This window comes from Oryzias melastigma, linkage group LG6, assembly GCF_002922805.2.
Source record: "Oryzias melastigma strain HK-1 linkage group LG6, ASM292280v2, whole genome shotgun sequence".
NCBI lineage: Eukaryota > Metazoa > Chordata > Actinopteri > Beloniformes > Adrianichthyidae > Oryzias > Oryzias melastigma.
Window position 1 is genome coordinate 22,851,096 of NC_050517.1, and position 27,416 is coordinate 22,878,511.

Consider the following 27,416-nt stretch of genomic DNA (forward strand, 5'->3'; position numbering starts at 1 on the left):
ACTCACTTGTCCTTTTTTTCCCATCCAGGCTTTTTTCTGCATCTGAGTTCTTGAACTCTAATCCGTAACACCATCAAAGGGAAGAAAAAAAAGATCCAATATGGCTGCTTGCAGCGGGGATTTTCGTCCTGAACTTTCATCCATTCTCTTAATCCGCTGGTGTTGTCGGAGACTGTCCCGGCTACTGTTGGGCGAAAGTGGGATACACCCTGGAGCGATCGAGCCTGCTACCCTAGCCAGCCGCCCGGTGGACAGCATAGCGAGCTAACAAGCTCTGCTGCCTGGCTAGCTAACCCCGCCGCCCAGGTGCTATCATAGCGAGCGCGATCGCTCCAGCTTCATGGGCTTTTAAGGTTTTTATTTTCATAAAGAGAATAATAAAAAGATCCTCCAGTTTAATTAGTATTTCCCCCCTCTCCGGTTAATGCTCAAACTGGATCACAGACAGATCGAAGTAACATTCAAAACGGTCGTAAGTGAGGCGCAGCTCCCACTGAAAGAGTGAAGTACACCACATCGGGAAAGACTGAAAGATCTGGTGAACCCAGACATTTTTTAGGAGTGCATTATCACTGTAGTTTATCTATTAAATCCAGACCCAGAATCCCATCAGAATCGAGTTTTCACCCGGATCACGGAATAAGAAATAACAATTTAGCCAACCACAATCAAGAAATGTGGACACAGTTTTTCTAAAGCGCTGGGGGTCACATATCATTCATTTTATGTTGGAAATTTGAATGCTGACGTATGGGCCAGACTTTGGACATATTTACCATGACATTTTAATAATCTTTCTATTGCTCATTTACATTGTTTTTTTACTCTTTTACAATATTGATGTATACCTCTAATTCCCATTTACGTTTAGAATAAATAAATAAAGAGCACTCTAGACTTGGTTGAAATAACTGGAAGCAAAATGATTGTAGCTACTCTTAGTAGCAATGCTTAAATATTTAAATCCTCAATGAGTAATAATTTTTAGTCATCTTGTATTTTTTTTAAGTAGGGCACCAGTAGTACAGGATCAACATTGATCTTGTAATGCAATTATGACTATATCTGTGATAAAGATATTAATAATGCATGTCGGGGTGTTTGTGACTGCTGAGCACGCTCAGCGTCCAGGTCCAAGGTGAAAGAGGTGCATGCCACATTATCGGTCTCTCTGCAGACTCCTCTCCTCAGACCGCTTACGCTGCACAGTTGTTACCTGGAATGACCCGTCTCATCCGTGCTGTGGGAGAGCCAGATGGATTCACACTTTCGGCCACCTTAAATTCCCTCCCACCCTGCACATGAACCACCTTAAATGTCAGCCTAACTCATCCACTAGCTGCTTACTCTCCCCCAAAGTAAAAGGGGAGACAGTTTCCATGGAAACCACCAGTGAAAGTCTCTTTTTCTTGTCTGAGCTGAGGGCTGTCTTGTCTCTATTTTGCCGCTGCTGAAATACACAGAGCGTGTTTGTGTGTTTTTATGCTTTCATACGAGTATATTTGCCAAGTTTGGATTGCTGTGTGTAAAACAGCTGCTGGGTGCCAGCTTGCTGGACAGACTGAACTCATCAACTTCTGACCCAAAATCTAATTTGTCATCCAGCATTGGAAAAGGTTTAAGCTTTAAGAGAACCACCTGTATGTCAAGATAATTGTCTCTGAGTTCAGATTCTCTCCTGACATAAAATCTAAAGTTGATTCCTCATTTTGATGAATCATCTTCCTCCACTGGAAGCCACAGACATGTGACTAAATAAAGTAAATATCTCTACATTGCTTTTTTATGCTGGTTGCAAACAAGCCTGAAGGGTTTTTATAAAAACCAATACAAAGTTTTAAGCACAAAAAACAGCAACATGCATATGTAACACTAACTGTGAACTCAAAAGATATTCAACCTTCAGGCAAGAATTCCCATTTTCTTGTTGAGCTTCCGAAAAATGAAAGATTCTTTAGTGGGAAATATTCTAATAAAGTGTTTGTTGGCCGATAGTGTTGGGAAATAGTTTGAAAATAAATGTTTTTGTGTGTAAATCAAATTATGGAACATAATAACCAAATGCAATACTAGAGAATTTGTTATTCAGGCAGCTAGTAACTATAGCAACATTAGCTCATTAGCACAGAATATAATTTTAAGATGAGTGTTTTTGCATGTACTTTGATTAACCTTAGAAAAATCTTTGAAACTTGTTAATAAAACTGTTTATCAATATAAAAATAAACTGATATTTTCTGCTTATCCATTAATATCTGATTATTTCTTCTTGGCTTAATGTTTTAGGAGATATTAAAAAAAAAAAAAAAAACAGCAATTATGTTTATGGACTAAAATATTCTAGGCGTTGGATTTGCACCGACTTTAAATGATCACTGAATGAATTAAAATCTGCTTGCAAAACTAAGTGTAAACAAAAAAATATGTATAAGGTAAACGTAAAATCAAAAATATATAATTAAACCAAAAAACATTTTTCAACTCTTTCTTTGCATTTTGGTTTAAAGAACTGAACGCAGAACTAAAAGCTTTGTTGGTTTAGCTTCACATAGGGGGACTCGACGTGAGGTTTGGGACTTGAGAACAATGCTCATATGTTTATTCTTCTTTTTCAGCTCCAGGACATTAATGTCTGGTCTAAAAATAATCTTTACAATACTTTTCTATGGGGAATGCAGAAAGTCTGTCTGTTACTGTCCCCACATACTGGATAAAAATAGTTAGTAATACTTTTTGACAAGAAAAGATGCATTTATTTTGCTATTTTATTTATGAACTTCAGTTTGAGGAGCTCTTTAGCAGGAAAACGTTACATATGAATGCATTTTATATTAAGTTTAAAGACTTGGCTTAAAATTTAAACCGAACTCCTGAAACTTGACTTGAATTTTTGACTAAAGACGGCCTAAAGTCTTTAGTCAGGCCTTAAGAATTTACTTGGACTTGCAAAAAAAAAATTGCAAGGATCTCTTGTTTGGGTGTAATCTGCATACAAATGCAACAATAAAATGATTTTATGTTGACCTAATTTACAGTTTTGGCTTGCTTTAGGATGCTAAATCCTCAAATAAATAAAACATTAGTGCTTCAAAGCATGTTATATACATTTTTCACACAACTTAAAGCAACTTTTTGACACTTTTTAAGCACTATCAGCTTAAAATTTATAAAAAATAAAGTAAAGTATTACAAAAATTATGTATTTCCTGACAAATCTTAAGCAAGACTTCCTCTTCTCCTCTGGTCTCACTGTCTGATTTTATATTTTGCTTTTCTTTCCTTGGGTTGAATGTTAACAGATAGTGATGCTGGCCCACACACAGCACAGTTTAATAAAAAGCGCCACAGCTTCAGAACCCATAAAGGAGCCGAATTGTAAAAGCTGAACTGTAACCAGCTCTTGCCGTCTTTTGAATCCTGCCCTGCTCGGTTACTGTTTCAAAACACAGGCTTGTCTGACACAACAAGAGACTGTAAGAAAAAGATGACAAAAAACACACCAGATCTGTGGTGACAAGTTTTCAGCAGTGAGTCAGCTTTACTATTCAGAGAGAGAGAAAAAAGATCCACTTGAAGGTTATACAGACACATCTTATCATCCCTTATAATTTAGCTTGGGTGCAATAGCTGAGTAAGGGGAAAGGGCTTGTGATGGGAAATATAAATATAAAAAAGTCCTGACAAGCTTCAGATGGAACTAAAAGAAAGGGAATAATAAGACGGAGGAAGCAAACAAGCAGCTGATGAAAGTAAATCTGAATATTTGCCGCCTGCCTGAGGCTGTGAGGTTCAGAACAGCCTTCAGGCGGAGGGGAAGTTCAGACGAGCGCCACTTCTTCTTCCTGATGTTTCCTGCCTGCTTTCATTATTTCATCTCTTCTTCTAGCTTAATCATTTCACATCTTTCCATCCAAGCGTTTTATATTATTTTAAAGCTAACCATCGATTTTATAGCTGAAAAATATTTATATGTAAACATTAAGAAAATCAAGGAAAAGGCTGAAATAAGTAAACAAAGACGGAATAGGTGCTGAGCTTTCTACCCCTCTGTCATTCCGTCTGCTTTGTTACAACTGAGGATGGTTTTCTGGAAGCTTAAACAGTTTCTTTTAGGAGATGTGAATTCAAAGGTGCAGAGAGAGGAAGTGATGTGTCATCATGGGGCTTCACAAATGTTCCCTGAAGAGCCTTTGATTCAAAATCCTCTGCCAGCAGAGGCTGCGTAAAACATTAAGTTCCTCTAAAGACAGCAAACCCCGCAGAGACGAAGACACACAAAAAGAGAGGAAGACAAGTCAACACAAGGGAAGGAAAAGAAGAAAATGATACTTTTTTTCCCAATATTACAACATTTTTAAGGTTAATCTTTGATTATTTAAACACATAAATGTACACAGTAAAAGCAAACTTTGATTTGCCAGTCAATAGAAATACCTTTAGTCAAATGGATGCACTGGGGCGACATGAATAAAATCTCCTGGTTTTAAAGTCGCGCTCCACAAGCTGATTTAACTCAAGACACAGTTGTCATATAAATATCTGAGAATTGAGAAGATTAACGCTCAACATGTGTAGTGAAGTGTTTGTAAGCCGGTGTGTATTTCAGGGCTGCAGATTAGAGTTGTGTTTGCAAAATTCCAAATGCAGTTTTTAAAAGTAGAGTGCAAAACAGACAAAGTGATAAAAAGAAGATGATGGAAAATCAGGAGAGTTTCAGCAGCCGTGACAGATGAGGGGAGTGAGGGGACTGTAAACTGATTAAAAAAATAACCAGATCAATCACATTTTTGGGTTGAATCATTACAATGTCTCACAAAGTAAATTTTATAGGACAATATGCAGCTTTTGTACAAAAACAGGCCAGAGAGAAAATGTTTCCCTTCATTTTTGTTGTCTGAAATGTTAAAATTGCTAAATTATTTATTATTTTAAATTATCAGAAGTGTAACTTGTTTGCTCAAGACACATATAGGATAAGCAGGACTCTAAAGACTTTTATGTCTCAACCAAGAAAACAAAGATACTGACATACAGCCATAAGAAACAAATATTATGTTTCTAGACTTTAAATGGGTGAATACTCGATTCTGATTGGCTGCTGGGTGTGGATGCACAATTAAAAAAGAAGTTTCCATCAAAATACTGTATATGTGCAGACTTCTTCAAAACAAGCTTTTGTTTAAAGATGTGGACAAAAACAAGCAGTAAGAGGTGAACTGATGCTTGATTTAAGCTCTCGTGATGATCAGTATTTATATCGCTTTTCTTTGCTGGTGCAGTCAAGTTATCGTGTTATCATGATAACAGGCCGCATTACCTATCAAATAGTTTCCCTTTTGTGAAAAATTGATCTAAACTTAAAACCATAACAAGAATAAATTACTTAAAACCAATTGAACATTTATTAATTTTATAAGTGATCATGTTAGTAGCAGGATAATGCCCGACGAATGGTGCATTATCAGAAATGAACGCATGCTGTAGAAGCCTGAACCGGTGGAAGACGGTTGCTTCGCAGAATATAATTAATTGGTATTAATAAATATTAACGCATTTATCATTTCACATCTTTTTCATCCATGTGTTGTACATTATTTCAAGGCTAACCATTTATTTGCATGGGAATTTAATAGTATAAAATGGTGTGTTAATGCGATAACGTTGACAGTCCTAATAAAAACACTCAAATGTAGAAACATTACACTTCCAACCACTTCTAGATCTAGGAATGGGATAAATATCTGAAAAAAAGAAAATATAAGATAAATCCAGCCACAATAGGGCACAAACTAGAATCTTCCTTATGCATGTCCCAAGCCCGAGAAAATCAGTGTAAAATTAGTGTCAGGAAGAGCGTTCAAAAGCAATGAAACAAATCAAATAGATCAAAGTACAAGATGAATAGATAAACTGATGTGATGACAGTTTCATTTCTGTGCATTTTATTGGAGCTCAGAGGGATTTGACACCCAAACTCCACCCCCTGATCTTCTACCTGCACAGTGGGGCCGGCTAAATCTGCATCAAACTAGGTATTTAAAAAATATTTGGTAGAACAACTTTTAAAGTATAAGCTTTTTTTATGTTTATTTATAAAAGTCCTTGCATAGTATATCCCCTTTATAGTTTGTTTAAACCCAGAAGTCATGTGATCTGACTGATATTTTGATAAGCAAATTCACTAAAAAGCAGCAACTTTTATTAACCCACTGATACCTGCTTTTAATGATACAAAACATAAAACTTGAAAATAATTAATTCACTTAATTAAAAAAAAAAAGTTCAGAATTTAGGTGTTTAAAAAAGCCCCAATATTACTTTTTTCAGCTTTTAATTGAAACATCAGACAGTTTTACTCCCTTCAAGTCCGGATTCATTTTTAACTATTCACTTATCAGCAGATCACTCAGTAAAATAGTCTGAAAAAGTGCCACTCTACACGCTATAAAAGGTACAATTTCACATTTTAAAATCCAGAGACTTTTCGTTTTTATCTGATTGATGTTTGCAGAGTACTGCAGAACACCGCTGCTCAAGTGAAACATTTTTTTAAGGTAGATTTTCATGATAACAATAAGTAAAAAAGTAGAAAATAATAAATTATTTTACAATCTAAAAGTATATTTAAAAAAATCCCACCAATAATAAAATATGTTTTCTATTTTAATTTGAAAAGATGTGCTAAAATAGTTTAGTTTTTTGAATTTTGTATAGTTTAACAAAAGCAAACTCTTCAGAATAGCTGAATAATTTTAAATGTAACATGTCAGTTTGAATGATGTGTTTATGTCAAGACATTTTACAATATTTATTTGAAGGTTTTATTTTAATGCTTTATGTAAATACTTATACTTTCTTTTTTTTCTTAAAAGTAAATTTGTATCTTGTATTAAGGGAAACCCCAAAACAGCTTAAAACTAATGATAATCTTCCAGAAAAACACACTCAAGCAGTGATTTTACAACAAACAACAGGTGGAAGAACAGCAGGAAACAGAAAAAACACTCTGACAAATTCCCAAACAAGACTTTGACTTGGATGAACATAAATGAAATCTTCTAGGAGATGAAAGTGGGAGCCCAGACTCACCATCTTCCCTGCATTCCTCTGGTGGCTTTGCTTTCTTCGCCAGGCGGGGATCGAGCCATGACGTCGTTTTGGTGTTGTGACTGCAGAAGAAGAAGAAGAAGAGGGAGACGTGTGGATGGAGGCGATAAGAGGAGGAAAGGTGCAGACAGAGGTCAGAAGGAGACTGACAGAGAGGACAGAGGAAAGAGACAGAGCGAAACAACACCAATGGTTTTTATTGGAGTGTTGCTGCATGTGTGGAAAGGAGCAAAAAAAAGAAACAGGATTTCTGAGGTAAACTAAACAGCCATTAATCCACTAATTAGCCCTCAGACATTAATTAGTGAGGGTGAGAGAAAAGGGTAAACGTTTGCATTTGTGCCTCGTCCGATTAACAGGACTCACAGAAGACGCATCAACTAATCAAGAAGTAAACCAGCATGTACAAAGTATTGCTTTAAAGACCCACTTTAATAAAAAGTGGTGTTTTTAACATGTTTTTGTCACATTTTTCTTTTAATGAAGGACATATGAAGACAATTAAGCTTAACATTGCATTTGTACATATTTCTTTTTTCAAATTGTTGTGAGTCAGGAACAGATGAATTGCTTTTTTGTGATTTAGAAAATACGCTCCCTATTCTGAGCTCTCAGCAATGGGAAGGGTAAGGGGGCGGGGTTGCTCCATGTCCCGCCCAAAACTCTGAGACAAATTTTTAATGAAATATTGCCACTTTGCAAAACATAAATCCTGGAAAACAACAGTTTTATTTTAAATTTTGGCTAAAAATGCCATAATCATAATTAAAAGAAGGGAACGCTTTGAAAATATATAAAAGGATGATGGGAGTGGGATTTTAACATGACAGCAATAAGGTAGAAATGAGCTCTTGTGGATGTTTTTTACTCTTTGCACTCAAATATTGTGCAATGTAATCATCATCAGCAGACAAGATGGCATCTGACATCATCAGCCAGAACTAGAAATTATACTAAAATGCATTAACTCTAATCCTATCCCAGGAGTCTGCAAACTTTAACAATAAAGAGCCATTTGGGCTTGTTTTCTACTGATCAAAACTTAGTAGAAGCCACAAAGTCCTATTTTGAGTCTGATGTCCATTAATTACAATGTATTTTTTAATATTTAATATAAATTATGCTTCTTTTACGGCATAAATAAAACAGAAATATAAAAAGAAACTAGCTAGAAGGTTGAATGATTACCTTTCAAAATAAAAGACGTCTTGTACCAGACTGGATCAGACCCAGTGCAGCTCTGGTCATCATAACATAATACGCACTTTAAGATAATAAAGTATGAGACTTTTTACTAAAGTTTTGCTCAATATTTGAAATCTGTGTATTCTGAGGGAATCACATAACAAACAAAACCTCTTCAAATCAGCAGGGATGTAAAAACCTTTACAAAGTTAATCTTTGAGGTGCAATTCAGCCATAAATATTTACACTTAGCTAATCTAGATTAAATAAATGCTAATTTAGTAACTCTTACTTGAAAAAAAAATACTATTATTTTATATTTTCTATAGCCAGAGAGCCACTACGGAGAGGTAAAAGAGCCACAAGTGGCTCCAGAACCACAGGCTGCCCTATCCCTAACCCAAAAGTGTTCTGAATTGTAAAAGAAAATGTTATTAAAGCATAAAAAAGGGAAAAAAAATTAACTGTTAGGTAAGATAAAATCTAGATTTTTTCGAGCGATTTAGGGCGATTTCCGGTTCTGGTCGTTAATCCCAGTTCATGAGTTTATAATCAAGTTGGGTTTGAAATTTACCTGATTATAATATTCTACAAAACTAATTTTACTTGGTTACAAAAAGCAAACTATTTTAAACTAAACACAAGTAGAACTTGAATACAAAAAAAGGAAAAGTTAACATTAAAAACTAACAAAAAAGCAATTTTAGCAATTATTTTTAAATGAAACTGATGAATAAATTTCATAAGATCAATTTAAATTTAAAAAATATTTTTACAGCAATGTGAACGTGTGTAGTTACATAGTGTGAAAGCTAATTGCAGCAGCATATGTTTTAAGGAAAGAGTGAACGTCCCGTACTCTATGAAGTAGACTTCTCCCTTCTCTGTGTACGCCATCTCCCAGTTGTCAGGCAGAGGGCCCAGCTCCTCCTCGTCCACATCGGGGACTTTGGTGGGGGATTTGGAGGGAGATTTCGGGGCCTCCTCCCCTTCAGTGGGAGGCTCAGCAGATGCAGGGGTCTGGTTGGACCCTTCAGCAGCAACCTCCCCAGAGGCATCTGTGCTCTTGTCCTCTTGTTCACTGGACTCTGTGAACGTCACAACACACACAAACACAAACACACACACACGGTTATTTTCACATCCACGCACAGACCTGAATGCACACAGCGTACGCCATGCATAATGAGTCAGAATCAAGGCACTGCATCGCCATGAACCCCCCCTGGGAGACAGAGGGAGAAGGAGGGAGGGGGAGCTGGACTCTGAGGACATTCGGCATGAGGAGAAAACAACATAGGAATGTCAGAAATGGAGAAAAGACAGAGACTTTGGGGGTCAGAGGCTGAGGAGGGAACACACTGAGGGAGGAGAGCTGCTGTGATGAAGAGCACAACTGAGGACACAGAACGGGATCCACAAGATGAAACTTACTCATCCAAAACTCACTTTTTTACATCCTCAAATGTCTTAGAATAAAAAAAAAACATTTTATGAACCTATAAAGTGTCTTAAAAATGTTCAATTCTAGAAAGAGTTTGACTTGTTTTTAAGCAACTAGGGAATACTTTGGATTTAGAGATTGAAGTAGCTAAAAGTTGCCTTTAGTGGGAAAATGGAGGGGGGAAAATACGACAGACTACAAAGACAGATGGAGGAAGAAGAAGGACGAGGAGAGGGTAGCAGAGCCAGGACCACAGGGACGAAGACAAACCAAGAGGTCAGGAGGAAGACGATGGCACAAGAGAGGAAGAGGGAGAGAGAGGGAGCTGGAGTATTAATAGCAACAAGGACAAAGGCCAGTGGCAGAAAGACAGTAAGAGAGACAGAGAAATGAGAGGACAGAAAGACAGGAGGTAAAGCTTTGCAAAGTGAATCCAGCCAGTGACTAATAATGGAGAGATTAAGGTGCCCTTGTGCGTCGTGTTACATGAGGATAATGTGAACGTGGAGCTCTGCAGCTCATGCAGAAAACTGAAATGCAAACTGGACTGAAAAAGACAGAAGGTAACAAATGTTGCTTCTCATGTGCATGTCGTATGAGAAAAAACCGTCAGAACAAGATCGACATTTAGGATTGTCGTTATTCTACAAATACACGTTCAAACAACCAAAGTCTATGCAAACATGCATTTTGGGTTTCCGCGTTCAAAACTTTCGCATTTACACGGGCGGCTGGGGTGCAGTCGAGGAAGGTAGTGTACTTTATTTAAAATTTTACACATTGATACGCAAGTCTGTTTTCAGGTACAAATCAAACCGGAAACAGAAATTTCTAATGAAAAGTCTAAATAAATGCACGTAAATGCGGATTTCAGGTTTTAGAGCTGTCGTGTTCATGTATTGATATGTAAGATTGACCAATTAGAGACTTGAATTTGGTATTTAGAGGAGCTCTTTTCAATACAATTGAAAAATAATCATGAAGAAATTGATCAATGTGGTATGTTCTCGTCTGAAATTATGACTCCAAGTGTCTCATATATTAAAGTGAGATTCCCAAGATTTTCACTGTGTCAACATTTCACTCTGAACCTCTTCCAACTGTGAATGCATGAGCTAGTTTTGAGTAGCGACAGTCGTAGCTTTGTGCTTCGTACACGTCCGGCATGGGAAGCTTTTGGCATACGGTGTTCACACTGGACTGTCGCTGCTAATCCTAGCCATGTCAAGTCAGTAAAAATCACACAAATCTTTCTCCAGGCTTTTTCTTCCACAGCTCCATTACGACACAGTATTGCCCCTTTATTCGCAGGGGTTATAGGAACCGGAGAAATCTGAGAATACCCTGACTCCAGGAATACGCAGAACACCCATCCATACTCATCAAAAACACTTTTGACTTTGCTTTGTAAAACAATTATTAAAGAACATTGGGATTGCTCAACATAAAGAGTTTTTTTTTATTTTTTCTATTGAGAAGTCAAGATTCTCCAGCAATGAACTTTGTGACGCAGATAAGAAGTGTCACTTTGTCTCTTTGTACCTTAAAACTCCTTCATCAAATCATCGTCTTCCAGAAATGCGGGTTCCGTTTATAATAAACACCGACTTCAAATGATATGTATCCTCCGCAACTGTCTTTTTCAGCATGATAATTTTTCAGATTGTCAAGTTTTTGTGATGAACTGGAGGAGTCAGTACATGTAAGTTCAAAAACCATTTTAAAAACTTGTGTAGCGACGCATATATATCTAAATTGTGCTTTTATCAGCGTCTATATAGACTTTTCCTTAGAAGTGGTCACTTGAACGCGCGTTTCCGCGCCCGGTGTGAATGTAGCATCAGTTTTCATTACGTACCTGGTGTGATTGCCACCCCGTTACCATTGACAACAGGGCTCTCCTCTTCCTCCTCCTCAGGCGGCTCCAGGCTGGCTCGCTGCTCCATGTTGCTAACCGACTGGTTCCTCTTTCTCTTGCCCTGGGCGCTGGGCCGGGCTCCGGGAAGCAGGGCCTCACTCACATTCAGAGGAGGGGCTGCCGGGGACGGCTCGGCTGGAGGCTTCGGCGTGCCGTAAAAGTTATCTGAGGACAGACAGTCAAGAGTGAGCAATCTCTGGCGTGGGGAAGTTCACAGGTGGATGACTGTTAAATGTGCAGTATTTAGAAGTTTAAATGAGTTCTGACAATCTTTTATGGTAAAATAAACTTTCTTTTTTCTAAATTACACAAAACAGTTAACAAGGAAAAACACTTTTGTGACCCCAGCGAGGAAGAAGCCGACAATAAGAGCTGCTGGTTTTAATGCTTTCTCCCAAAAAAACAATGGACTTTAATTCAAACTGCCTCTTTAGAACTAAAATGGGAAAAAAACGGAAACAATTTGACATTAAAACATAAAGAGGGATTACAAAATCCAACACCCCCACATGGAAGCCACTGATGTGCTTCCATTTAATCCTTTTTTTTCCTGAATTACATTTCCGACCCAAAAAAATGCTAATCTGTTAAACGTAGGAGCCTCCGCAGCCAAATCACGAAAAAGACATACCCCTGCCGTCTTCTACTTTAATGTTCAATCATTTTTGACAATTTATCTCTTTAGGAATAGAAACTTTTTAACTGGATAGAAGCTCCTGCCTCCATAAAGGAACAGTGACTCATCCATTGTGCACAGATCTCATTTTCATACATTTTTAACACATTAAATATTTTTTACAAGTTCTAAGCTTTTTGACTTGTGTCGGCTCAGGGTTTAGTTTCTGACATTTTACTGTGTAGTGGAACTTTATGATGTTTTGAAACAAACTAAAGCTAAATGACAGCAGGGTTTTGGAAGAAAACAGAAGAAAATGTTTAAATATTCATTCAGGAATAAGTTTGAGGTTTAAAATATCTGTAAACACATTCAAGTCTGTAGTAGCTTTTACCATTTTAAGCTTAATTTTCTTAAGATATCATCAGAAAAATCCTTATAGAGCTGCACTACCTTGCCTGTATTTCATTAAACTTTTTTTTCTTATACATACATTTGCATCATACATGCTGTGCAGGTTTAACCAGCTCAAAGCTAAAACAGCTGTCTGCTCCTCTTCCTCTGCTACAAGTATCGCCCTGGACAGACATGAGAAGCATCTCTGGAGAAAGGGAGGAGTAACACTTTAGTTGAGGGCGGGTTTTAATCAAACCCACTTGTTGTCACTATCCTCAGTGACCTAAAAGGAATGTTTCCTCCAGATGTGCAGAATTACAAATCAAGACTATTTCCCCAAAGGGGATATCCTGTTTGTTATTACAAAATGTTGACTTTTTTTCAGGCAAATACTGAAAACAGTCACTGTAGTTGCAAAACCTCTAACCTGAATCTTTTTTTGTCTTCAAAATGACAAATAGTTGCGTGTACATAAGCAAAAATCACAAAAACTTTTAGACATTTTCTTGTAGCTCATTTGAAGTGTCAAATGAACACATTTAAGCAGACCACAGTCACTGCATGAGCCATTTGTTAAAAAAATGAAACAAAACACACTAGACAAAACGTATTACACCAGAAAAGTAGAAATATGTTTGCCATGTCTAGACACTAATATAAATCCATAGAATTTAATAGATTCCTCACTTCCAAAATGCACAATCAATAAAACAAATCCATACATTTTATAAAGCAGTTTTTTAAAATAAATTTTAACTAGAAAGTAACCAATTTCTTGTAATTTTTAATTTAAAAATATATAATTTAATTATTTAGGTTTGATTTTCAAATCATACGTCATAAAAAAAGTCAGTTTTTAAAAAACAAACAAAATAATTATTGGATGGAATTAAAAAAAACTGTATTTGATTAAATGGCATTGAATCAGAAGTGAATTGAAACTAAATCAACTCAGTACCTCGAAATGGTCTGATGTATAAATGTCTTTTAGTCTTTTCACTTTCTCAGTTATTTTTTAGATTCAATACATTTACATCATTCTTTAAAGTCTTATAATGTGTTTGGGTCAAAATTTACCTGTTTTTCAAGAGTGAAAATGGGCATATTTTGACCTGAACACATTTTAAGGGTTAATTGAGATGCTTTTTCACACAGTTTCAACAAATGGCTCTATGTGTATTTATCAGAAGCCACTTATAGATGTGTATTTTTTATTACATTCATTCTAACTTCAACAAAAACAAAATGGAAAACAGCACTGAGTCATTCCTACATGACTATATTTACAAAGATGAAACCAATCCTTTCAAACTATATTTACACGCCCTGAAGAATATTGAAGTAAAAGAATAAAGCCAATAACAGAAGATAAAATATCAAAAAGGTTCAGTTTTCTATCCGATTAACTCATATTCTTGTGAGTGGGAGGGAAAGATGTTTTATTTCATCATCTCTTTGTTCTAACCCTTCAAAGAGAAGAGAAGGGAGGAGATGGATCACAAAGAGGAAATTGACGTCTACATTCAAATTTCTTTTTTTTTGTTTTTTTTCAAATGGGTTAAGAGAAAGTCCGAGAGGAGTTTGACAGGACTGCACAGATTTGCAGGTGATGTCCAGAGAGTGCGTGAGCATGTGGCAGAACCGTGGCACAGAATCCAGAGAAAGAATAAAACACCAGATTAAAGATAGGTGGAGTAAAAAAATAAAATTCACCTTAAAGTCACACTTCGATCATCTTTTGATCTATTGTAAAAGCATTCTCAGTGGTCTTTTGATTAGAATTATGCTGTTTTTAGCAAAAAATTTGAAAACTGCATTGTTTTCTAAATCATAGTGTCTGCAAAGCAGCAGTGAGCCCGCCTCCTCTCAATATCCATCTGTTTATATGCTCTCCCACTAGCTTACAGCCCCTCACGACCCCAACCTAGCATTACCGGTGCAACAAAAATACTGAATCAAAGTGATTCTCAGATCTAAAATACAAAATCAATTAATCAAATCCATGTTTTTTCAAAGTAATTTTGTTTTGTGAATTTTGTTTAATCTTTAAGAAAAAAAAAGTGATTCAGGTCTCCTTAAAAACTGTATGGCTAATGGATTTAAGCAATTTTAAGCTTAATTTTACTATAAATGCAACAAGAACATTTTTAAAAATACCAAAAATACATTTTTCATCGGAGTGGGTCTTTATACAGAAATTAAACTCCCAATTTCTAAAAGAAAAACTTACCCAATGCAAGCTGAACTGATCGAAAAAGATAAACAAAGACTGAGAAATAAGAGTACCCCCTTGTGAAAAACCAAACTGATGAACATGATAAGATGAGGTTAGATCTGGGTTCCTCCTAACACACCACACAGGTTTGAAAGCAAAACGCTCCCCTGATGTTGGCTGCCAGATACGCCTGAAGGCATCCTGGCTTTTGTGCAGTTATATCCACCTTCAGCTGTGACTCATCCCGTATCAATAAATATTGCATGTAGGCTCCAACATGCACAAAGTCCTGCACACAATAACATGGACAGCTACAACACATCAACCCCAAAGAGTTTCAATATTACACGCCCAAGTTCTTGTCCTTCCATGCCTCACAGGACTGAGCAGAAATCCAGCCTTCAGTCATTGACAAGCCATTTGAGAAATGTATTCTCCTTATAGTTTCTCCAAAAGTCTGATTCCTAAAAAAAAAAAAAAAAAATCATAAATTCAGTTGAAAGATAAAAATACAACCCGTGGAGAAGTTTTTAATGTAGTATTTACTATTCAACCACTACAAAGTGTTTCCAGCTGAGCAGCTCTTGTGATCAATTATTTAGAGAATCCTAGTAAACTCGGAGTATTGGGGCGCCATATCTGCTTTAATTTAAAACACTCGTGTAATTTCCTCCACAGGTCCTCTGTCTTGGAATACGAAGATCCCGGGAGCTCGGGGCACCAGAACCAGCAGCTGTTTATTTACTTGTGATCCATAAAGTGAAAACAGAAACCGTCTGAATCCACTAAACCACATGTTCACCCACGATTTTGAATTAGCTGAAACGTTGGGCAGACATTTTTACTTATTTCCAACGTCTTATAACTTGCCAACTGTTGAAGTAAACTCCAAGTATGTATTTTTGTATTTTAAAAGCATTCCCACTTGTCTTTTAATTATGATTATGCAGTTTTTAGCCAAAAAAAGTCATTTTTAAGACCTATTTTCTGCAGTGCAGAAGATTAATTAGAATATCAGTTCTGATTTGTGGGCGGGATTTTTGGCGCAGAAGTTAGCTTCATTAATTTCCCAGCATTCCCTTGTTTTCACTCTTGCTATGTCCAAATTCCCGCCCAATCCTCACCTACTAAAAAAACTATATAGTGCAGGACTACATAGTTATAGTGCATGGGCACCATGCTCACTACTTTTCCACTAAATTTCTAATCAATACGAACATTTTACGTCTATTTGTGACTCCACTGTATTATGATGATTAAAAATGTTGATAGTTTGTAACAAAAATGACATTTAAACTAGTGCTGTCAATCAACTAAAAAAATCTGATTAATTAAACTTTAGAATTGCGATTAATCACAATGTTTTACTTGGTAAATTTTATACAACAATATGCAGCTTTTGAACAAAAATAGGCCAGAGAGAAAAAAAATCCTTCATTTTTATAGTCTGAAAAGATTCAATTAATAAAGTGTTAACTCAGATATCCCTGTAGTGCAATATGTGGGCACAAAAACACATCAACACTAAGATAAGCAGAACTATAAATACTTTAGTTTCTGCAAAATTACTAAAAAATAACAAAGATGCCGATATACAACCATAAGCAACAAACATTGTGTTTCTGCAATCTGCACTTTAAATGAACTTATACCATGATCCAGGCAAATACTTGATTCTGATTGGCTGCTGGGTGTGGATGCAAAGCTTTAAAATTAGGGTCTTGTCACATAGTCCAAATGTTCTATATCACTGAGTAGGCTTCTTCAAAAGAAACTTGCTTCAACATCTGGACAAAAACAATTTGATGTGTGATCCCTCAAACAGCAAATGTGGACAAAGGTGGATTTTATGTCTGCTACGGACCACCGTTAAGATAAAAAATCATTAAAAAAATGTTCATAGCATTGTCTTTTGGGGTCCAGATGACCCCACTTTTAATGTAAACATGTCAAACATACCACAAGGGTTACACTAATTTTTCATGCAAAAATGGTTCAAAATCAATGCATGGTGGTCTACATTTGCTAATGTAGTGAGCATCGATGCAAACTAGTTTTTCGCAAAGACTTCTGGGAATTTCTCTTGATTTTGAATTGTGCATTTGGACAGCACTACAAAATGGCCAACACACTATATAGCACATTAGTGAGTAGTGAAGGAATTTGGTCATTGATTCAGTTCTGCTAGCTCAGGGGTCTGCAACCTGCGGCTCCAAAGCCGCATGTGGCTCCTTTATCCCTCCTTGGTGGCTCTCTGGGTGAAGAAAAATAAAATAGTAATTTTCAAAAATTTGGAGATTAGCTATTACTTTAGCAACATGCTAACATTTCTGGCTAATTTGTTATCTACTGGGGTTTTTAGGTAAATTTAGTGTTTAGCTTTTATTTCAGCAACATGCTAACATTTTTGGCTAACTTAGTTTACCAAGGAATTTTATGCTAATTTGAGGTTTGGCTAATAATTTAGCAACATGCAGATGTTTTCGGCTAATTTCTTATCTACTGAAGTTTTTTTGGGATAATTTAGAATTTAGCTTCTATTTTAGAATAAGGCTAACTTTTATAAGTGATTTTGTTTACTGAGGACTTCTAGGCCATTGAGGAGTTCAGCTAGTAATTGAGCAATGAGCTAGCTTTTTTATTTATTTATTTATTTTTCTTTTTGCTAATATGGCCTCTAATGAAATGTATTATGCTAAGTTGGAGTTAAAAGGTAATATTTTAGCAATATGCTAACATTTTTAGCTAATTTGTTATCAACTTGAGCTTTTAGGCTATTTTAGAGTTTATCTTATATTTTAGCAACATGCTAACATTTTTGGCTAATTTAATTTACTGAGGACTTTTATGCTAATTTGGAGTTCAGCTAGTAATTAGGCAACGAGCTAGCGTTTCGCTAATTTGGCCTCTACTAAAGGTAAAAGGTAAAAACGTTTTTTAAAAAAATCCCATTTTGAGAAATGATAGTTTCTTTTTATATGTTTGCTTTCGTTTGTGCTAAAAAATAGACATAATTCATATTTATCACAAAAAAAGATGGACATGAATGCAAATCCAATTTCCTAAATGCTAAACCAAGACTATACGGCTCCTTCAAGGTTTTGATCAGTAGAAAACAAGCCCAAATGGCTCTTTTACTGTTAAAGGTTGCCGACCTCTGTGCTAGCTTGTAGCATCACACAAGCCCAAGCTAACATTAGCGTGAAAAAGCAGTGAGCAATATTAGAGTTATCCTGCCATACATTTTAAAACCAGCCAAGGAAAATTAAAACACTAATGGATCTGTTTACAAGGCCGCTGCTGCATCACAACAGCTTTTTCCTCTGCTCCTGATCTAACAAAATAATTTGTATAAAGAAATATTCAGAAAAACAGTTTTAATCTTAGATTATTTCATACATGTCCTCAATTATGAAAAAAAATGCCAATAGAACACATTAGTTAACACTTTGAGTAGGAGAGGGTCTTTAAGTTTAAGCCTTAACTCCTAATTGTTGCCAGAACGCAGCATCAATTAATTTGATACATCAAAACCTGAATCCTAAATAGAGATGAAACACCTCCAGTGCATTCAAATAAATCGTGACAGCTTCCCCCAGTGGGCTCAACAGATTTCCGCATTAAGAAAGTCATACTTTGTTGACACGCAAAGACACACGTACAAACAAGCAACAAAACACGCCTGTGTACGTCTGCACACACTTGGTGAGACTGTGCTCAGGCTCGTATGCTCTTAAAATTTCTTCTGGGTGAATGAACCAGCAAGTCCCCCATCTGTAGCTGTTTTCCTGACAGTGCAACGGAGCAGGCGTTTGCAGACTTGACATGATGTGAAACTGGCACACACACTGCAATAATCTACACTCCACAGCCAGTGCACTTGAGCTGTGAACAAGAGCACCACCCGACTCATCTAATTAATCAAATACAGATATGCACGTTGTAGCACATGAACGCGCGTTTTAAAAATAGCAAACAGCTCCACAGCCACACGTGTTTCTGGATTTGCTCCCCAAGCACCTGTCTGCTCACCTTCATAGGTTCCACTCTCTAGCAGGGCTCCACTTTGCTCCAGTTCCATAAACCGCTCCACACTCACAAAACTGTAGTCCACCCCCGGCACCTCCCCCTCTTTGGGCTGCCTGGTGGTACCTGCAGGGAGAGAGGAGAAAAAAAAAAAAAGGTCATTAGAACCAAATAGGACACTTGAGAAGAAAAGGCAGGAAGGCAGGAAAAGAGCCAAGGAAAAGGGCCGGACAGGAAAAGAAGGCAGATTTTGAGGCTACAAAGCGTGTGAGAGGAAATGGGAGGAGAAGGGAAACAGGCTGACTGAGGAGTCATCACTTTTGATAGCCAAATCCATTCACAAAATTCTGTATGACTGACAGCTATAGAGAGACGCTGCAGCACACCACCAGGCCGTGCCTACGAGCCAATCCTGCTTTTGTGACGACTGAATCAATATGGCAGTTTTACCGAGCATAAGTCAGAGCTCTTCAAACGGCGCACAATGCCGTGTCGATTGGATTAGTGTCAGAACGGTGGAAATGCAGAGGCACCGCATTACCATGCAGCAATTAGGAGCCTTCCTGCATCTATGCTCTGGAGATCTTCATCAGTGCGGCAGCGCCGGGGCTCGGCCGCACCGTGGCAGCAACGGGAGCTCTGCATTTAATGAGGTGCTGTGTTTGTGTCTCTGCCAAGTGGACTTTCAGCTCAGGCTCAGAGGAGTCTGCTGCTGTTGATCCCTGCTCGCCATCGATCATGTCAGAAAACAGTCACAAGGTCCGGTGTGGGGAGGGAGAGCACTCGCCGAGCCTCTCCCAGGACTTGAGCGCCGCACGCCAGCAGCTAAAGGTGAACTCCTCTGAAAAATCTAAAATTGGAGTGAAAATCGATAAGAAAATCCAACAAAAATGTTAAAAAATTTCCATTAAAAAAACCTTTTGGTATCAGGACTGAAGAGCCAGCTGAGGGAGATTAGAGCAGCAGGTGATGGATTTTCAGAGACCCCTCACACATATGCACCAGCCAGTCTGTCCAGAGTGAGATATCTTAATCGCTGGATCTCTATTGATCGTCTGTCACTACTTTACTGCTATGGTGCAACTGATGAAAACTCTCAACTGTATCCTTTTCTCTGCTGGGAGAAAAGATGGCAGCTTATCAGCACTTAATGAGAAGGAAAGGGAAGCTCAGATGATCAGACATAAACAGCCTCTTTTCTTTGCACACTTTAGACGCCGCCGTGCTGTCAACGGACGAGCAGTGATGGCGTTGAGAGCAACTAATAGCTTAAAACTTGATGATAACTGCAGGTCTGGTTGAGCCGTGCCGTCAGAAATGCATCAACCAGCCCAGACGAATGCAGATTTTTCTAAGATTCTCGCAGGTTTTGCATTTTTTCTCAGCTTGTTCTCCACAAAAGTCTGAGTATAATTTGTATGTGTCAAAGTTTAGTGTGGTTATCTACCTTTTTGCTTTCCTCTCCGACAGTCAACCTAAAGTCTGCCTGGTTTTTATTTACCTAAAGGAACTCTCATCATCAGCCAAACAAGGGATTTTACACTAAATGTTATCTTTTGCTTATAAAGGTCATCAATGAATCTGGATTAAAGACGTCTTAATTACTTCTACTTTATGTTATTCTTTACAACTTGAGTCAACATGAGTTTCTTACATGTATTTTATAGATAGACTTAATTAAACTGAAATGACTCCCCACACACTAGAGCTGCTTTGATGAGAGATTTTCTGCAGACATTGTCGGTACCTGATCTGTAACGGCTGCACAAATACTACATCCATTCCTCTTTGTGGCCAACATTGCAACAACTTTTTTGTTTTTCTTTTACTTTATTGTCAAAAACATACAGAAAAAGAATGCAGGACAGGTAGAACAATAAAAATGCCAGGGGACGGCATATATACATTACAAAACAAACATAACAAGTTAGATATTACAATAATTAAAATTGTAAAACTTTTATAAATATGTATGTTTTTTTGTTTATACTTTACTAATTATTTAATTATTACAGGAAAAAGTTATGATGAAGAAAATTTTGATTTGTGAAAACTTATCAAATATATTAATTAGATTAATTGCCAATTTCATGTTTAGTTATTGTGATTTGTGATCGATCTAAGAGAGGAAAATAAATAAAGTTAGGTAGGACATTATTAAACATATATTGTAGAAATGTTCTGTTACAACTGCTATGGTTACCTTTGATTATTTATATAAAATTGTGTTAAACTGCCTTCAGTTGTCAGCTTTGCCTGTCTGGACTTCTAAACCAGAAGTCACTTTACACAGTAGCTGCATTTTATCTGACGTCACAGTGAAGAGGTTCTATTTGATTCAGATTTACTCTGTAATTTGTATATTTTTTGTCTGTTTGTTGTTCCAAGATTGTAAACCTTGTAATTTATTCTCTAAAAAAATAAAAAAACATTTCAAAAGATCAGCTCCTGGTAATATTTCTCGACTGTTCTGCTTTCTTTACGACTGTCCGAGCCATTTAAATAGTGGATAACTCTGTGACTGATCAAACAAATTTATGTTTTCCTCAACTAAACTCTCCAAGACTAGATTAAAGTGCTGAAAAAATAAAGAAGGTTGCCTAAATCCTAATTACAACACTATATAACTCCCTAATGAAACCTAATGAAAAAAATCAACAATGGGTGATGAAATGACCGACTGACACCAACATCCAGAACTGGAAGTCCTCACATATCAATCATAAAAAAATAAAAAAAAACTTTATTTTAACGGGCAAGGGTAAATATTTTTCCCATTTTAAGCTTTAAGAAAAGTTTTTTTTACAATTCTGAAGACCTTTTAGTGATGGTAAGTTGAATAATTTCCTCTTCCAGGTGATAAAGTCAGGCACCATCTTGTCATTTTTTTTGTTTTTTGTTTTGCCTAAAGTTCCTTAAATCTATAAAGTGATCTCATTCGTGTGACAAAGTGGTGAACAACTGAGAAAAGTGTTGCATCTACAATGAAAATACGATAGTAAAATCTCTAAATGTGATTACTGAGTGGGGCTGCATGGTGACATAATCCTGGCAGGAATATTTCTGTGTATATTTTCCACGTTTTTTCTCCTCCCACAGTCCAAACATATGCTTCATAGTTTAATTGATGATTCTAAATTGTCCCTATGTGTGAATTCAGGAATTCAGCGGGAACAGAAGAAGATGGATGAATGTTTAAGAACAGTGAACATATAGTTATAGATTTATTTTCAATATTAACACTTTTTTCATCAGCATGGATGAAATATTTTCCTTTTTATGCATTTTGTCTAGACTTTAGATTATGTAAGACGACTCCAACAACTGCACCACTTTATATCTTCAATCTAATTCTTTGCTAATTCAGACATATTAATTGAAGTCCATTGTGATTAATTACTCTGCAGCTTAATTATTATTTTTTTCTCATTACAGGACTAAATTATGTCACAAGGTATTAAAATAAGTATCTCCACCGCCCCCGTAAGCTGACTCATCCTCTCTGTGACTCACCCAATGAGAACATTTAACAGTATATGCTGTGCAAAGATAAACGTCTCTTTTGTTTCTATCAGGTGATTCCTTTTGAAACAACTTGAATAGCGCCATCCACTGCTTTCCTCCTGTAACTGCTGCAGCAGCTCAGCTCATCCATCCAGGCGGGGCTGATCGCCTTCCACAGGGTACAGTTATTGATCCGCCAGATCAGAATGAAATTATTCTACTGCCCACACCAGAGTAGGCAGCTGGAATACTGATGACCTGCTGATGGCCTTCTCCCACAGCTTCCCTTAGTGGACACGCCAGCTGAGCAGAGGGAAGGAGGGAAGGCGTCTCGTTGGATCTAAACTGGGAATATTGATTCATTATTTAGCCATGCGATGAGATGATAATCCGACCGTTCTTCATTTCTCCCTCCCTCTCTCTGGTGGACATTGCTGCTTCTGTTACTTGTTTTTCTGCCTCGCTACCAGCGCTTGCACATTCCTAAATACCTCTGAGGAAAACCTTTTTATTAAAAAGAACATTGCTCCCAGAAAAATCCATACTCTGCTCCTTCTGTCTCTGCAGCCACCTTCCTCCGTCTTCATTTGTCTTTAAAGCTTACCAACTTCCTTTTTTTTTTGCTATCCTTGGAAATGTCCAGGTAGAGGACATAAAAATATCACTCAAAACTGATGGATTTTGTCTAGTAAATTTACCCAAAAGTTTCCAGGTGAGTTTTTTTCTTTATGTTCTTTAGGTAAGGTCATAAAAAATAATGAGTTGAATGGAGCAAAAGTAGCACATGTACGTCAAAGATGGAAAAAAAAAAAGAAAAACCTGGTGCTTTTAACTAATGGTTGAATGTCACGCTCTCGCTAATAAAGGATAAAGTCGGCCAAGAGCCAAAAACGGTCTTTGCATGGAAATTATCCAGTGTGGCCAAACCTCTTAGAGGTGACACTGTGATGAGGAGTATGGGAGATTTATGGCTTAAAAGTCTTAAATCTGTAATAGCAAATAAAATGCTTCAGAGCTGTCACTTTGGGGCTCTGCTTCAAGCTATATTTTCACACTGGAGAAGACGGGTGTGTGTGAGGAGAAAGATAGAGATTACTAAAAGACACAACAAGAAAAGTCCATTTGGAACTGAAAATAGCTGATATTCTGAAATAACTCAACTGGGTGTCAGGCGATAAGAAGACAAAGACCTTTGCTGAATAATGCACGGGCAGAAGAGTGGCAAGCAGAGAGAAACAAATCGGAGCGGAGGCTGAGATAGCAAAAAAAAAAAAAAAAGGTTGATTTTCCTAACCTTGGTGTGCATCCAGACTAAGTGGAAAATAAAGTATCCATAAACATGTTTGGATAATTAGACTGAAAGTCACCAAGAGGAAGAACGTCAGAGATCCGGAGCTAGAACGTCAGAGTTTCTGACCTAAAAATAGACTAATTATCATAATAAAGGGCGGGAAAAGGCAGGCCGAAAATATACACTCAGTATAATTATGGGTGGAAAAGAGATGAGGGGTGGTGGAGGGGGCAGCGCTTTCCACATGTTTAACTTTTAGAGCTTTTAGAAATGTGTTGCAAATACATATTTAATAGAATAAAAAGAGCAGCTGGGTCAGAAAAAAAAAACACCATATTTAGGTTTTCACTTTCTACCTGAGTGTCTCCCAACACCTCATACATCACGGCTATCAGACGAGTTCAGTGGATATAGTCGCACCAAACCTGGCAGTCACTAAAAATACTTTTCAGAGGTGAACAAGTGTGTAGTTTTTTCTTACATCAGTCCATCTGCAGACTTAGATGGGGTGGCAACAGGTATATTTCGGTGAGCAAACATTTTTTCATATTGTCACTTTTTTTATGCGGCAGTATCAATTTTGGCTTCATTTTATTTATTTTTTATATATATTTTAGCAAGTAGTACTACAACTATATTAGTTATTTTTTATTTGACTTTTTTTTATTATTTTAGGCTTTTATTTTATTTTTAAGGGCCAAGCTATAATAAACTAAGCTTTTGCCTGCTCCCTTTTAAATATGTGTTTTTATTATCATTATTATTAAAAACATACAATTTTAATGTATTGATTTCTTTATTGACTTTGAGGATACCAGATGAAATTACATGTGGTGCACTTTTTTGTTTCTGAGCTATAATTAACAAATCCAACATAATGGGTGCCACTCTTGTATTTTTGGAAAACTTTTATTGTGAAAATCTCTTATTATAGAAGGGACGACTAGAGGAGAGTATCACAAAATGAAGATGAACAGTTTCACGATTATACTCAATATTCAGCTAAACATCATTTTTAAATATGCATTTTCTTTTTTTTTCTTTTTTTTTTTAAGAGTTTTAATACCAAAAGAAATTTCAGGAGTCCTGAAAAATATTTACATATTTCTATGATTTAAAATTAACAAAATTTGGACATTTATACACAAAACTATACGTTTTTGCATGAAAAATTATCAAAAAGTTTTTCTTTTGAGTCCAAAAATAAATAAATAAAATAATTTTTGAATTTGATTAAAAAATTAAAAATATCTACCATAAAAATTCTACTTTTTGAGGTTTTAAATGCATTTTACTGTTCATTCCTCACTATAAGGAAACCCAAAGTGCTATTTTGATCCGTTCATGCATTTAAGAGTAATCCTCTAAAAACCTGCACTGTCTGCAGCAGCCCCTCCCATACCCACGAAAACGAGGAAGTAGGGAAAAACTCGAAAAATAACTAATATTTCATAAATAATTTGTTTTTTTTACTGTTCTAAAGGAAATATATGTTCATACATATAGCTATAGTTCACCCTGAAGGCTTAAAAAATGATGGTATGTCCCCTTTAAGGGCAAAACAAATTTAAATGATTTGATAACAATTGGAATTAGTGATCTATTTTTTAAAGTTTTTGGAAAATCATTGGAACTGCTGGAATGGAGTAAACCGGACTTAAGTGACTAAGATTAAAGTGACTTAAAGTGAATTAAAGCCTTTTAATACAAAGTCAACATGTAACATCCATCTTTTACTTTTCATTGTTATGCTTATTTTCCTATTTTTTATGTGAATTATCTCTACTATTATTACATGATTTTGCTTCATTTTTGTTTTGATTCTTTGTAAATAATAATAATAATAATAATAAAAGTACAAAATGTGAAAAAGATGGGCCAATTATGACTGAATCCTTACTTGGAGGGGCTAAATTCACTAAGATCTAAAACCTCCTCACTGTGGCTAGTAAATTATGTTTATAACAAAATGCACAGAGTGATGAAAAAGACATTAAAAACATTTATTCAATTTACCTCAAATCACTAAAATAATTTTAAAGGAAGCATTTCTTCCGCAAACTCAACTGAAAACAGCAAAAAATGGATAAAGTGCACCATTCTCATCTGTTTACCCAGAAGATTTTTGACTGAAGAGAAGCGATGCTGCACAAAAAAAAAACACACACACAAGGAATGTGTATCTACTGGTTCCTTACTCAGTTATGTCTCTATCAATTTATCCATCCATCTTTCTGTTCTATTGTCTTGCTGTTTCAAATTGGCCTCCTCCATTATCCTTTGTCTCACACCTCTTGTTTTCAATTTAGCTCATCTCTCCTCCATCCATTTGTTACCATGCTGGCATTCTCAATCCCTGTTACTCTAATTCTCTGCCTTTTTTTAATCCACTCTCTCCTCATTATCCTCCTTATTTCCTTTCTCTCCTTCAAGCTGTGCCTTGCACTTTGCTCTTAAATCTCACTCTTCGCTCATCCCAGTTCCTCCGTCCTCCCTCTTTCCCGTTTCTGATTGCAAAGTGTGACAGCAGGGCGAAAGCGGCGCCATGACACACAAACACCGGCACCCCTATTTACACTACAAAGCCTCGGCTACAGATGCAGCAACACAACATGGCAACACGTTGACAACGGCGACTGCCACCGCACAACGAACCGGTGCCTCCGAACGCCAGCCTGCCATGGCAACAAGGACGAACATCAAGATTTGCTGTAAAGAATTAAAATTTATGTCAGATGTGACGCTCCATTTTGCATGTTGAGTCAATTTACGCATAGAAGTCCCTGAGGTCTTCAGCCTCACTGAGTCTATACCAGTTGCTGCCTCGAACAACAATCAATCAGTTTCTGTCACAGCTGGGCCACTGAGAGCGCACACCTGGTTACCTCAGAGAAATTCAGCCGCTGCTCCGGCAGACAGCGTCGACTCTGATGGGAGCTGCAGGCTTAGTGGAAGCAGAAATGTGGAAGTTAACTCTGCCTCCAGGCTGGAAGCTGCTTGCACATTCAGTCTAGTTGTAGTCATCACAGGGATGTGGGAAGGATAGATGACTGGGCCTGCTTGCTCGATTACAGACACACCAAGCATTAATAGCTGAAGGCAGATTGTTAGAACCCACGCTGGCGAAATCACAATCACCGAGCTCTGGAGATTTTAAAGCAAACTGAGCCGACACGAGGCCGCACTTCCGAAAACACCTGACCCTGAGCGCCGTTTGCATTCACTCCCCATGCCAAAAAAGCCTCAGGAAATCACTAATATTTGTGACATCGTCCTCCCTAAATCACTTTGGGTAAAAGCTAAATGTAAATGCTAATATATTATTTTTCCAATCTAAAGTGTCATTTTTTTCCCCCACAGTGGAGTCTGTGCAGAATTCATGAATGCTAAACGTTCCTGCCAGCAACTGGAAAACTCTCTCAAGAGTACCTGACCTGTTTGTTTAATCAATGCAACAAAAGTGGAGGGGAAAAAAAGACTTGTATGGTTGCAAGGTGACAATGTCTTAACCACGGGTAGTTGCTAAGTAACCATAACGGAACTCACCCATCCTGTCCTGCAACCAGATCATTTCTACACAAGTTGTACAAATGCAAAGCTTTTTAGTATTAAAAAAAAACATTTTTAGGACAAAAAAATCTGCAGAGAGCGGCAGGAGATCATAAGAAATTAACCTCGGAGTTGTGGGCGGGACCTCTGCTGCGGAGCAACTCC

General features: G+C 37.0%; 1 protein-coding gene across 8 annotated transcripts in view; it reads right to left on the reverse strand.

Moving 5' to 3' along the window:
* The window catches only part of LOC112152431 (membrane-associated guanylate kinase, WW and PDZ domain-containing protein 2), a 99,779-nt gene that overhangs the window by 24,790 nt on the left and 47,573 nt on the right, over positions 1-27,416 (reverse strand). For all 8 annotated transcript variants that reach the window (XM_024282010.2, XM_024282009.2, XM_024282012.2 and 5 more), the window contains exons 3-6: positions 18,914-19,033; positions 11,595-11,819; positions 9,152-9,380; positions 7,090-7,169 (exon numbers count right to left, since the gene is read on the reverse strand). In XM_024282010.2, the coding sequence (XP_024137778.1) occupies positions 7,090-7,169; positions 9,152-9,380; positions 11,595-11,819; positions 18,914-19,033 (654 nt within the window). The remainder of the gene's footprint in view (positions 1-7,089; positions 7,170-9,151; positions 9,381-11,594; positions 11,820-18,913; positions 19,034-27,416) is intronic.